Here is a 15006-nt window from a genome sequence, read left to right on the forward strand (position 1 = left end):
CTAGTCAGACCCCACCTGCGGTAACATCTTCAGTTCAGAGCCTCACATCTGAGAGGGATAAACCAGAGCACACACAAAGGAGGGTGACCAAGACGATGAACAGATGAGAAAAGAAGCCAAATGAGAATGGTTGGAAAAACTAAGAATGATTCAACAGGTAAAAGAAGTCTTAGACATAGTATGAGTGTGTTTCATGTTTGGTAATTGCAATCATTGTTGCTTTTGTTGTGGTCATCCATGTACAATGCTTGGTGTCAGTCTATCTCTTGTAAAAATAAAATACAGTGTGTGTGTGTGTGAAAAAAAAAAAGAAGTCTTAGAGGGCATAATGGTCCACATAACACCCAGCCCATTTCTCAAATAGTCAAGTATAAAACATCAGTTTTCATGATTTAGGTTTCTAGGTTACTCACACCCACCCTCCCCCACCCCCAGCCCACCTCTGTGGATAAACTCCTTCCAGATTCCACTGAAATATCACCTCCTTCGCTGTTTCCCCAATTCCCTCAGGCAGAGAAAGTTGTTCCAACCATCCTCTGCACACGCCTAGCTCTCTGTTCAGATGTCTGTAGGGCTCCACCAGGCAGAGGCTTCATAATTTACCTGCCTACAGGATGGACTCCCCCACTAGACTGTTGGTTCCCCAAGGACAGCACCTGTATCCTACTCACCTTCATCCTCCCTGCTTCTATGACAGAGCTTAGCACAGAAGAGGACTGAGTAAAGGGAGAACGAATGTGTGAAGGGATGAATGACGAGAAGGGATCAGGGGTAAAAGCTGCATGAAGGCAGAATTGTTCAACCCGTGGAAGAATCTCCCCAAGTTCCTGGAGAACACCTCCAGGAGGGATGCACTCCAGTCACACTTCTCGGGATGCTGCCAGGGGTTCTCAAAGGGGACTGGTCCAGATGACCTCTGAGGATGCTTCTCATCCTAGTTCCTGAAACATGTACTCAAACTAGACTAGAGAAAACCACGTTTGGTTTTGAGTGTTTTTCTTCCTTCCCTATTATAAGCTCTCAACAACACTACACATCAAAAGACACTCAAATATTCTTTATCTAAGAACGCGATTCCGTTCAGTGATGAGAGTAAAACATTGCCCATGATTTCAAGAATTCCTTCCAACCAGAACTCAACAGTCTGCCACTGCATCCGGCTTTGGGAGAACCTATGTCACTGCTCCATGAGAAAGGAGAGGGCAAACGTCCGTGGCTGAATCTCCACTCATGAGTAACTTGGGACAGTCTTTTTGTCAGAGACATCTAAAGATTCTTTAATAAACAAACAACTATCTTCCAGGTACAAAGTTTCAGTTAGGCAAGATAAATGAGTTCTGGAGATCTATTATATAGCATAGTACCTATAGCTAACAATATTGTATTGTATACTCAAAATTTGCTAAGTGGGTAGATCTTATGTTAAGCGTTCTTACCACACACACACACACACACACACACACACACACACAAATAACAATAATGATAAATAAAGGGGGCAGGAGGAAACTTTGGGAGGCGATGGATAGTTTATGACCTTGATGATGGTTTCACACACTTCTCCTGAACCTCAGTGAGTTATATACATTAAATACATATAGCCTTTCACGTGTCAATCATACCTCGATAAAGTGGTTTTTTAAGAAAACTATCTTCCAGATGGAGTCATTTGGAATGGAACCAAATCTACTCATTCATTCAGCAACAATTTACTAAGGGATGTCTACTGTGCCATGCATGAGGCCAGGTCAGCTCACGGCTAGTCTTCAAACGCCAGCGGGGAAGGGGAAGAGGACTGTGAGGTCCCCATGCTCTTACCCTGTGTTCGTTGATGAGAAGGTCCCGAGCGGCATTAAATATCAGTGTGTGGAGGTGCTTGGAATAAAACACCAAGGTGTAATCATAATCAAAGCCGTAGATTTCAATGTCCGACAAGCTCATCTCATTGTTTGAGAAGATGGCATCTGGATTCAACAAGTTGCTCATAATGGAAGGAACCAATTCTAGAAGTAAAGGGAAAAAATACATTATACCCGATGATAAATAAAGGTCAGTATGATTTCGAAACAAAATGAGTAAATTGAAGTGCAAGAGTGATTAGCCTTCCCTTGAAAACATTACGCTAAGTGAAAGAAGCCAGTCACAAAGGAACACATATTGTATGATTCAATTTATATGATATGTCTAGACTAGGCAAATCCACTAAGTCAGATAGTATCAATAGACTGGTGGTTGCCTAGAACTGGCGGATGGGGAGAAATGGAATGACTGCTAATGGGCATAGAATTTCTTTTGGGGGTGGTGAAAATGTTCTAAAATTGATTGTGGTGATGGCTGAACAGCTGTTTTGATTACACTAAAACCCACTGAATGGGAAACTTTAAGTGGGTGAATTGTATGGTATGTACATAACATCCTAATAAGACTGTTATAAAAAAAAATTTGCTTCGACATCACGAAAAGATTTGTTTTTGTTTAAAAAAGAATACATGCCAGTTAGAGATTTTAGAAGATAAACATGTAGATAATTAAATATCACCCACTGTAACATCGCCCAGAAAAAAACTACTAACATTTCCTGTATTTGCCGCCCATATTGTTCTATGTACGTAGTCTACATAGCTGACCCCACAGGAATATACACAGCTTTGTGTTCCACTCTAAATTTAATATCCTATCATAATGTGTTCTATCATTACAGACTTTCTAAGAATATAAATTTAAATCATTATATAGGGCTTCCCTGGTGGCACAGTGGTTAAGAATCCGCCTGCCAATGCAGGGGACACGGGTTCGAGCCCTGGTCCGGGAAGATCCCACACACTGCAGAGCAACTAAGCCCGTGCGCCACAACGACTGAGCCCGCACTCTAGAGCCCGCGAGCCACAACTACTGAAGCCCACGTGCCTAGTGCCCGTGCTCTGCAACAAGAGAAGCCACCGCAACGAGAAGCCCGCGCACCACAGTGAAGAGTAGCCCCCCCCTCGCTGCCAACTAGAGAAAGCCCGCGCACAGCAACAAAGACCCGACACCGCCAAAAATAAATAAATAAACTAATTAATTTTTTTTTAAAACCCATTATATAAGATTCTGGTATATTGTGCCACATCAACCTTTTACTCTATGTTACACACTTAGGGTTTTTTCCTGTTTAAAAAAACAACAAAACAGCATTAAGTACCTTCAGATGTTCATCTTTGCCTTTCAGATGATTTCCTTCAGATGGTTTGTTAGAAATGTGATTATCCCCAGGATACCATCAGGGTCCCCTGGATCCTATGTTAGTTTTGAGCTTCTTTTTTGAGCAGTTCTGACTATTTGTGAGGATTGCTATTTTCATGACTTTTATTCTTCCTTGGAGGTTTTCCAAAAACTCATCCTACCTTACAACTTCCATGAGCCCACTGGATCCTTTTAAAAATCTAAGATGCAGTATGGGAGGTTAGTGATCTTAGTTTCCAACATCTTGAAACATTTTCCTATTTTATCATTGCAGGCATTATTTCATCATTACGTAGCAATTATTCCCACCTATGATTTAAAAAAAAGACTAAATAAAGAAAGCAGGATATGACAGGAGATTGCCCAAGATGTGGCAATAGTGAAACAAATCATTGCTACAACGTCATCCTTCAGCTTCCTCATTGCCCTGCCCCAAGTATCACATCATTTTCAGGAAGGTATATCAAAGAAGTCTGAAGATACCATCTCTGCAGTCATTTTTTTAGCTTTCATGGAACACAGTTGAGAATTGATAATTCTCTATTTTCCAGCATAAAACTGACAGAAGAAGACATTTCACAATTATTAGATGAGTCAGAAGATGAATGCAAAGAGACAGAAAGCAGCTCTCTAGAGTCAGGTAATGACAGAGGTTGCACAATGTATTTCTAAAGACAAAAAGGAAGTACAACATTCTCATCCAGTCACTTCACAGGCAGTCATTTAACACAAAGAATCTCATCATGCGGCATTTTGCAACAAGAACACAGACCGTCCCATTTTGCTAAGAGGATATGTAACAGCATTCTTTCACCTTTCATGATGTTTGTGCACCAAAATTTACCCGAAGCAACCCATCAGTAAACAAATGTTGAAGGCAGGCAACTTCCTGGAGATAGGTACAAAACCACCAACACATGCACACGAAAAGTGAACTGTCCACATCTTACTACTAAAATTGAACTATCTGTATTTTACTACCCTTCACATTACTAAGGGCCACCTCCTGGCTCTGTCGTAAGAGCTAACATTTATTAAGCACTTACCACGTACCATATGCTCAGAAGCACTTTCTACCTCCTCATTTAATCCTTACGACAACTTCATGAGGCGAAGGCTCTACTATCCCCATTTGATGTATGAGGACACTAGAAGCACACAGAAATTATACAATTTGCTGAAGGACACACAACCACTACACAGCAGAGCTGGGATTTGAACCTGGTAAGTCTGGCTTCAGAATCTGCACTCTTAATACTCTTCTCCAGGATTATGGGAATCAACAAGCATTTGAGAAGGGTGCATTTATTTTCTCAATAAAATGGAGTCAATCGTTCCTCATTTCAAGGCTTACCATAGAGTCTACAATGCTTCCTCCTTCCCTTCTGCTCACTTCTTTCTCACTTTATCCACTTCTCAGGGGCCACCTGACATACCCAAAAAGTACTACTTTCACAGGGTGACAACTCCAATCAGGGCACCGTGCCAGCCACAATGACGTATTCTGAGCCTTTCAGAAGGCTCCTTATAGCTGTGGGGCTTGGATCCCTTTGAGAACCTAACAGAAGCCACAGAATCCTCTCCCCACAGAAAAACACAAATAAAATTTCGTGGAAAACTTCAGGAAGGTTGACCCCTGAAGCCTATTCATGGTCACCGGGTAAGATGACATAAGTTTCTCTCCCAGTAAGATGCCAAGTTTCTCTCCCACTGACAACCTAGATATGACCAAGTCTACTGAAAATCCAAATAGCCAAGATTCACCAGCAATTCCATTTCTTCTTAGTTTCCTTTGTCAAAATCAATGAGATGGTAACCTTGGACTTTTCTTTTTTTTTTTTTTTTTTGCAACTAAGATCCATCTGAGGATAAGAAAGACAGTAACATTTCAAGAAACTTGAAGGCAGACAGTTCACGAGAACTAGTCCTCAGGAAGGGAGAAGCCAGCAGTCCTAAGCTCTTCAGCATCCAACACTGAAGACCATCTGGCCTTACAGCATCAACGGGCCACTGCAGAGGATGTCATTTTCCGAATAGGACCACATGGCATCGTCTGTACGAAGTGAAGCGGGATCGCTTACAGAGTGACCAAAAGCTCTTCTTTCACAAATGACCTTTCCAAGGAAGTTCTCATGGCCTGTTGACCTTAGACGTTTCTATTTAGAAAGGTGCTGGCAATGAAGTCCACGTCCCTTTCTGCTACCTGAGAAGAAGCTGTGAAGCCCTCAGGGAACACGACTGTGCTGGAACATGGTGCTGACAGCCAGCACATCTCCAGAAGCTGCCCGGGAATGCATTCCCCACCGGAGGGAAAGCTCAAGGTGCATCAGTCACATGAACATCACCACCGGAAAGCTTGCATGCTTAATTTGTCATCACTCGAAATAAACACGAGGGACATCAGCAGCTTAAAAGGATCTCAGCATCCCATGCAATCACTTCAAAAAAAGTGCTAAGAATAAACGCAAGTCATTACAAGGCAAAAGAAAAGAATGCCAACCATTCAGAGAAATACGGTCTGTCTAAACTGAATCTAAACTCAGTTGTCTAAACTTTATACTTGTCTAAACTCCACGTATAAACAGAAGGGCCCATGACTAGTCAGTTATGTACTTCCCCAAAGCAGACACAAGAGTGGGTACGAATTTAGAGAGCGAATTCCTTTTGCTCCTAATGGATGATGACCGCAAGACTATACGACGAGGACAAAGACGTGGAGAGACAGCTCTGCTGCTCTGCCCAAAGCTCCGGCCAGAGCTGGGTCCCAAGGCAGTCACCCTGAGCTGGGAGGTGAGCGCCTTTCCTGGGATCCGGCGGCAGGCTGGGCGCCCCCTGCACACGCACCAGCTTCCGGTTGCTCACCTGCTCATCCCCCAGGGCACTAGGACACGCAGTGGACCACCTACAGGAAACATCTGTAAGCTTCCTGGGGTTCGGTGTTTGCTTATTTTTATTGTGGTAAAATATGCATAACACAAAATTTACCATCTTAACCATTTCAAGTGTACGGTGCAGTGGCGTTAAGGTGATTCACACTGCTGTGCGACCATCCCCACCACCCAGCTTCAGAACTCTTTCCACCTTGCAAAAGTGAAACTCCACACCCATTAAACACCAGCTCCCCATTCTTCCTCCCCCAGGCCCTGGCAACCACCCTTCTATGCTCTGTCTCTAGGAATGCGACTCCTCTAGGTACCTCATATAAGGAGAATCATATAGTATTTGTCTTTTGTGAGTGGCTCATTTTATTTAGCATAGCATCTTCAAGATTCATTCATGTTGGAGCACGTGTCAGAAGTTCACTCCTTCTAAAGGCTAAATAATATTCCACTGTAAGTATATCCACATTTTGTTTATCCATTCATCTGTGATGACACATGGACACTTGGGTTGCTCTCACCCGTTGGCTATTGTGAATAAAGCTGCGATGCACGTGGATGGACAAATATCTCTTTGAGCCCCTGCTTTCACTTCTTCAGGGTATATACCCAGAAGGGGACTTGCTAGATCATACAGTAACCTGATTTTTAATTTTTTGAGGACCCACCATACTGTTTTCCATAGCCACTACACCATTTTCTGTTATTCTGGTTTTTTGGTGAGTTTGTTTTTATAAGATCACCACAGAAGAATTCCTTCCTTGCCTTAACTTTATCTTTACTTCTGAGTATGAATGAAATCAGAACTTAGATACAGAAGTCAGACATTTTTCCACCTATTCAAGGAAAGATTTTTAAACCGTGTAAAGATCTGAGTTTGGGAAATACGATTTTTGATAAGTACTGTGTTCCCTGTAATGTTCAGAAATGCACACTGACTCTCCCTTAATAAAGGCCCCCAGCCTAATGAAGCAGTGTGTGGGGCAGTGCCGAGTAGAAATCCATGGCCTGAGTCATGTCAAGGAATACTCCTGATGTCCTCAGAAAGGCCACATGACTGTCCCTCGGCCCTTGGGGACACCACACTGGGAAGCTCTAAAGGGATACATCCCCTACTCTCAGCACCGTCCCAGGAACAGGTCAGATAAAGTCAGGAGGAGGGGCATAAGGGATGAGTCAGACCAACTGAGGTCCTCGAGGGAGCCTGTGGTAGACAGTGACTGTGGGCCCTGGGCGTGTGTGCTACTCACACTCTCTCCTTCCAGGCACATGGGGAAGATTACAACCCCCCCCCCTTCACCCCTAACCACCCCCAGTCCCGCTGTGGCCGGCTCTGGCCAACAGATTGTGGGCAGAAGTGACACGGGTCACTTCCAGACCACAGCACACTCCCTCCCCTGCTGTATCAATCATGGACACATGTGCTATGGAGACACCACAAGATGGAGAAGCCTGGAAGGCTAGGCCACCACATTGAGGGCAACTGCCCTGGAGAAGTGCCTGAGGCCCCAGGAGACTGCAGGAGTGAGAAGTAAACTGTGGTTATAGCTGCCAATCCTAAACCACTGAGATTTTTGGTGTCGCTTGTCACTGCAGCATAACCTAGCCTAACCTGACTGACACACCTTCTGTTTCTCCAGTATGCTCAACTGCTCTGGGAAACCGCCCCTCCCTAACATTCAGACTATGTGGTCCTGGGGAGGTTCTGTTCCTGACTCTGGGAGGAGAGCATGTGACCCAAACTTGGCCAAAGAGAACCCCTGAATTCCCTCACCAACACGGATTCATTTGGGGCAGGCACAGAACCACCTCCAGCCAATTGTCCTCATATGTCCCCTGTAGCCACAGAGAACCAATGAGTCCAATCAAGGAAATTTCTGGATTTATAAGGGAATTTCAAGAAAGAGACATTCGTTTCTTCCAAACTTGGGCCTAAGAGTATATAAATCTGGAGATATGAGGGGCCCCCTTTAGGAACCTGAAAAAGAGGCCAGTGGGGAGGAGAGCAAGGTCAAGAGACGGAAGGAAGCCACCCAACAACATCAACTGAACTTGGATCAAGGCAAGCTTGAAGCTGGTACTACCTCTGGATTTTTCAACTGCACAAGCCCATAAAATATCTTTTCAATTTTTTGCTTAAATTAAATCAGTTTGACTCAGGCTTTTTTATTTTTATTGCTTGCAGCTGAAGGACTCCTAACTAAAAGTTCATTTCAAGGATATTCAGCCACTCAAAATTCTCACTGCCTAGAAATTTCAACTTTTAACATGGCATCAAAGGCAGTCCCCACTTAGACTTCAGTCTGTCTTCCCAATCTTAAATCCTCCTTCATATGCCCTATTTTCAACAAGATGGGCAATCTACTACTCTGCGTTCTCCAGAATATACTGTAATTGAATACTGATGAATAAAATTCACCTGGAATAGTCTATCTCTCTAACTAAATAAACACTGTTTAGCTATATGGAAAGGGTGTCAAGTAAGATGTTCCTTCACACTATGCTGCAAAACAAACACCATGTGAATCAAAGAGTTAAGTTTTTTTTTCTAAATATTAAAAAGGTGGGAAAAATATATAGACTACTCTTTACTTCATCTCAGGATAGAACATAACTTTCAAAATGTAAAAGCAATAGAATAAATCAAAACAGAAAAATATCAACAGATTTACAATATAAAAATTTTAAACATCTGTGTATCAAAAAATATCACAAATTTGGGGGGGAAGGGTTATATTAGACAAAATTAAGAGATAAACAGCAAAAGACTAATATCCTTAATGTAAAAAAAGAAAAAGCCATACAAATCCAATAAACAAAAAGATAAAGACTATATCTCACAAGAAAGGAAATTAAATGGCTAATAAACAAATGTTCAACCATTCCAATTATTTTTTTAAAAAGCAAACTAAAACAATTAGACAGGGACTTCCCTGGTGGTGCGGTGGTTAAGAATCCGCCTGCCAATGCAGGGGAAAATGGGTTCTATCCCCGGTCCGGGAAGATCCCACAAGCCATGGAGCAACTAAGCCCGTGCACCACAATTACTGAGCCTGTGCTTTAGAGCCCGCGAGCCACAACTACTGAGCCTGCGTGCCACAACTACTGAAGCCCACACGCCTAGACCCCATGCTCCGCAACAAGAGAAGCCACCACAATGAGAAGCCCGCGCACCGCAAGGAAGAGTAGCCCCCGCTCGCCACAACGAGAGAAAAGCCCGCGTGCAGCAACAAAGACCCAATGCAGCCAAAAGTAAATAAATAAATAAATTTATTTTTTTAAAAATAAGACAATTAGACAGTTAAGAGTAGCTCTCTCTGAAAGGTGGGATTATCAATGGTTTTACTGTTTTTATTTCAGTTACACTTTTTTCTATTATAAGCATGTGTCACTTGGCTAAGAAAAGTAAGACCCCATTTTTCTCCAATGAGACTGCAGTGGTGTCTTCGTTGCTGTTGTTGTTATTTGTATGTGGTTTTCTTTGGGGGGTGGGGTTTCTACCCTTTTTGGTTTTAATGACAGAACACAGAGTGGGTGCTGGTGCTGGGAATGGGCAGCCTCACTCCTTGATGTTTAATAAGAGTATAAACCAGTTCGAGCTTTCCAGAAAGCAGGGTGGCAATAAGTACCAAGAGATGCAGATAAAGATTTATACCCAAAGATTTCACTGCAGTTATATTAAAAAGCAAAACCTGGGGGAAAACATGCTCCATTTGGAGGCCCAAACATACACATCTCAGATATCTGAACTCAGGAACCAAACATGTTAACAGGAAAATGTTCAAACAGAAAAGCTGAAATGCACTTGAAAATCCTTGAAGTTCAATTTTTTGGTAATGGAAAAACCACAGTCCCAGAGACATTAAGATGTCATTTTTCTTTAATTAATTAGACTTTTTCTTCTTGGAATATGCCGTAGACATCAAGCTGTTCTCCTAGAAAAAGAATATAAAGATATGAAGCCCCTGAAGAAGAAAAGGAAGAAGAGAAAAATGGGGGGGAAAAAACTTTTTCCCAGAGAATTTTAGAGCTTCAAAAAACAGAAGAAAAGCCTCCTTTTCCCCCCATTTACAGTCAGCCCTGCATGTCCTTGGGTTCCACATTCACGAATTCAACAAACCAACTGCAGAATGAAAATATTCCCCCCAAAAAATTTTTTTCCAGAAAGTTCCAAAAAGTAAAACTTTCCCACATGCCAGCAACTATTTACACAGCCTTTACACTGTATTTACAACTATTCACAGCATTTACATTTATTAAGTATTAAAAGTAATCTACAGATGATTTAATGTATATGGGAGGATATGCTTAGGTTATAAGCAAATACTATGCCATTTTATATAAGGGACTTGAGCACCCGTGTATTTTGGTATCCTCAGGGATCCTAGATCAAATCCCCTGGGGACCTAGGAATAACTATACTACCACAAAGCTTTCTTTGAATCTTCCCAGTTCTCAATGGACCAACAAGTTATCCTAGTGGCTAATAATTATGTGCATTTGTGATGTGCCAGGAACCATATGAAGCAATGTGAATGGACCCCACTTAACATGAGACACTAGTTATTATCCCCACTTTACAGGAGGAAAATGAAGATGAGACAAGATTACCAGCTCGAGGTCACATTTCTTAGCTCGTGACATATTTCTATGTTCCTACATCAACAAAAGTTAGAGTAGATTTCAAATATTTATTTTTCCTAATTTGATCAAATCTTAACTTCTGCTTATATTTCACAATACTCCTATATTTCATGAATATTAATATTCAAAATATTTTATGAATTAGTTCATATTCACTTAACACAGCTTCAAATTCTCTTTTTAAAGGTCACGTATAGATTGAAAACAAGGTTTCAAAATTTCTTTTAGAAGTATACATATAGGGGCTTCCCTGGTGGCTCAGTCGTTAAGAATCCGCCTGCCAAGGCACGGGACACGGGTTAAAGCCCTGGTCCGGGAAGATCCCACATGCCACAGAGCAACTAAGCCCATGTGCCACAACTACTGAGTCTGTGCTCTAGAGCCCGCGAGCCACAACTACTGAGCCCTTGTGCCACACCTACTGAAGCCTGCGCGCCTACAGCCCACGCTCTGCAACAAGAGAAGCCACCACAATGAGAAGCCCACACACCTCAACAAAGAGTAGCCCCAGCTCACTGCAACCAGAGAAAGCCCATGCAGCAACGAAGACCCAACGCAGCCAAAAATAAATAAATAAAATAAATTTTTTTAAAAAAGTATACATATAGACTGAAAATACATGAAAAATAAAAGTGTAGGGACTCGTATCTAAGGTGAAGCAGTATTTACATCTCTCCCACTGTTTCCACAAGTGAACTCAAGATTCCACAGCCAAATTTTAAACCCTTAAACTTCTCATCTATAACTGTCAATTAAAAAATAACAAGAAAAAGACAAACCCCACTATAGGTGATTTCTCTCAGCAAACTTCACCACATGACAACTTCCTTCTGTGAAGTTAACACTTGGGCAAAGGCCAGTCAGTTCTGCCACTGACAACTTCACATTCTCTGAAAAACGTGAATTTGTTTTGGTGCAACTGATACGTTAGGGAACAATTTGACCATAACACAAGTTTCACATGTATATTTAGACTGTTGTTTCGTGCCAAATGTTATTTGATATGATTATGTCCACGTAATACTCTTTCTGCTGATAATCAGTTACAGTCAGGGAAAGAAAACTGAGGAGCAAGTGTGACTTGGGATCAGACAATTCATAAGAGCGTACTACTATCAGACCTTACAGATTTTAAGACAACTCTATTTATACAGATGGCCAATAGGCACATGAAAGATGCTCAACATCGCTAAGTATTAGAGAAATGCAAATCAAAATTACAACGAGGTACCAGCTTACATCAGTCAGAATGGCCATCATCAAAAAGTCTACAAATAATAAATGCTGGAGAGGGTGTGGAGAAAAGGGAACCCTCCTACACTGTTGGTGGGAATGTAAATTGGTGCAGCCACTATGCAGAACAGTACGAAGGTTCCTTAAAAAACTAAAAATAGAATTACCATATGACCCAGCAATCCCACTCCTAGGCATATATCAGGAAAAAACCATAATTCAAACAGATACATGCACCTCAGTGTTCACTGCAGCACTATTTACAATAGCAAGACATGAAAAAAACCTAACTGTCCATCAAGAGATGAATGATAAAGATGTGGCACATATATACAAGGAAATACTACTCAGCCATAAAAAAGAATGAAATAATGTCATCTGTAGCAACATGATGCAACTAGAGATGATCATAATAAGTGAAGTAAGTCAGACAGAGAAAGATAAATACCATATGATATCACTTATATGAGGAATCTAAAATATGACACAAATGAACTTATCTATGAAACAGAAACAGACTCACATCGATAGAGAACAGACCTCTGGTTGCCAAGGAGGGAGCGAGGTGGGGGAGGGATGCAGTGGGAGGCTGGGGTGAGCAGATGTGAGCTATCATACATAGAATAGGTGAGCAACAAGGTCCTACTGTACAGCACAGGGAACTATAGTCAATATCCTGTAATAAACCATGATGGAAAAGAATGTTAAAAAAAAATGTGGGGCTTCCCTGGTGGCGCCGGGGTTGGGAGTCTACCTGCCAATGCAGGGGACACGGGTTCGAGCCCTGGTCTGGGAAGATCCCACATGCCGCGGAGCAACTGGGCCCGTGAGCCACAGCTGCTGAGCCTGCGCTTCTGGAGCCTGTGCTCCGCAACGAGAGGCCGCGATAGTGAGAGGCCCGCGCACCGCGATGAAGAGTGGCCCCCGCTCGCCGCAACTGGAGAAAGCCCTCGCGCAGAGGCGAAGACCCAACACAGCCATAAATAAATAAATAAATAATAAAAAAAAAATGTGTGTGTGTGTGTGTGTATATATATATATATATATATATATATATATATATACGGATATATAGATACATAATTGAATCGCTTTGCCATACAGCAGAAATTAACATAACATTGTAAAACAACTATACTTCAATTAAAAAAATTTTTTTAATAAAATAAAAGCAACTATTTTTAGCCAGAAACTGTTTTCTCCAGTATCTCCAAAAACCGTTCAGTTGTTAACCACTTTTACTTCTGCAACAGCCCAATGCAAGATGCCAAGATGAAACCACGTATCTAAGGCATCCTATCCTTTTCTCCACGAAGGTGAACATCTATGGGGTTCCCTGCCCAGCACGCCCCAACCCTCAGATAAGCAATGGCCCTTCCCCACCTCTGAACACACACATTCTGGGCTCTTCCAGGACCCTGCCCCACCCCTCCAGCCACAGCTGTTCAGACTAGAACACCTGACTTGCACTGGACCACTTCCAGGGTCCCACCTCCAGGGTGGGTACCTACCTCAAGCCAGGCTAAACCAGAGTCCTCCCCTCATTTCTTTGTCTTTACTATATAGCTTTATTGAGGTACAAATGATACATAATAAATTGCACACAGAGCATACAGTTTGATGAGGTTTGACATACATACACACCTACAAAGCCATCATCAAAATAAAGATAATAAGCGTACATCTAACTTCTCCAAACATTTCCTCACACCTTTTTGAATCCCACCTCTCCCTCAGTCCCTTGATCCCCGCCCATCCCCAGGCAACCGCTGTTCTTCTTTCAGTCAGATTCGTTTGCATTTTCTAGAACTTTATATAAATGGGAATCATACATGTGTAATATGTTTGTAAATTGATTTTCCCGCTTACTAAATCCTCAGGAATTTTTTCAATAAGCACCCACTATGTGCCAGACACTGTACAGAGGATTGTGCAGGGATTATTAAAAAAAATAATAATAAAGCAAAGGCTCTGTAGTGAGCAACATCCCAGGCAGTGGGGAAGACCAAGAAACATCACTCTGACAGGTGGAGACAAGAGGAACTTAACACCGGGCTGGGCGGAAGTCATTCTATTGCGTTTATTCATCTCAAAAGAAGCTTTCATTTTTCCAGGACTTTAGATATTTTGCACCATCTCCAGGGAAAAGCAATCCATGACAAATAGAATTAGTCATCCAAATAATTTATAATACACATGACATTTATACTACTCCCACCAAAAGTTAAACTTATATCTTATTACTTTGTAATACCTGTAATTCTGACTGCTCCATAGAAATCCATCAGGCTTCCTAAAGTTCCAAACATAAAATTATATGCAACTGCACTTGAAATAAAATTATATAAAGTAATGGTTTAATGACACCCTAATCTTAAGTCATTTAATAAAAAACAAAAAACTATTCAAAAGAAAAGTACATTTGTTTCAAGGGAAAATCTTAAAAAATTTAGTCATATCAAAAGATCAAATACTAAGCAAAACTATCACAATTTTTCATCAAAGCACAGAGGAAATAGAGAAGAATAAATATCAGTGCCTTCCATATGCCATGCACTGCTTCCCTCCACTTTGAAACAGTCGAACCACATGTGGCCTCCTGTGGTCAGGACCAAGTACCAACAAGGGACATCAACAAACACGAGTGAATGTAAAAGCGAGCTTCCCGAATGATGAAGTCAAAGGGCAGGGTTAGGATGACACACCATCACCATCTTCTTGGAATCACCTACTCTCTGTGACTCAGGCCATCCAAAATAAAAATTGGCAGCCTTGTGATCACATGGTAAACTCAAGCAGACGCCGGGTGGCCACTAGCGAGGGCTATGGAAAAGGGGTTCCTTCTCCAAGCAGAGGACTGGACTCCACGACCTCTAGCGGCCCCTCTGGTTCTCTATTTTAGGAACTTCCTACGTGAAAATTATTATGTGGCATGTTTCTCCCTTAAGCCCTTTTGCTATTTTTTCCTGTAGCCATGGATCATCAACATCACACACCTAAACAAAAGATTTCTAAAGAATGTGTCATG

At 41.9% G+C, this 15006-nt stretch overlaps 1 protein-coding gene across 3 annotated transcripts in view; it reads right to left on the bottom strand.

Annotated features, from left to right (window-relative positions):
• The window catches only part of NT5DC3 (5'-nucleotidase domain containing 3), a 59035-nt gene that overhangs the window by 35017 nt on the left and 9012 nt on the right, over positions 1 to 15006 (bottom strand). Inside the window, exons 1-3 of one of the 3 annotated variants that reach the window (XM_036866250.1) lie at positions 4037 to 4133; positions 3182 to 3422; positions 1819 to 2003 (exon numbers count right to left, since the gene is read on the bottom strand). In XM_036866250.1, the coding sequence (XP_036722145.1) occupies positions 1819 to 1986 (168 nt within the window). In that variant the 5' untranslated portion in view covers positions 1987 to 2003; positions 3182 to 3422; positions 4037 to 4133. Of the gene's footprint in view, positions 1 to 1818; positions 2004 to 3181; positions 3423 to 4036; positions 4138 to 15006 lie in introns of those variants that run through there. The other 2 variants (XM_036866249.1, XM_036866248.1) reach the window with 2 other exon arrangements.

The sequence above is a fragment of the Balaenoptera musculus genome, chromosome 10 (genome assembly GCF_009873245.2).
Source record: "Balaenoptera musculus isolate JJ_BM4_2016_0621 chromosome 10, mBalMus1.pri.v3, whole genome shotgun sequence".
NCBI classification, from domain to species: domain Eukaryota; kingdom Metazoa; phylum Chordata; class Mammalia; order Artiodactyla; family Balaenopteridae; genus Balaenoptera; species Balaenoptera musculus.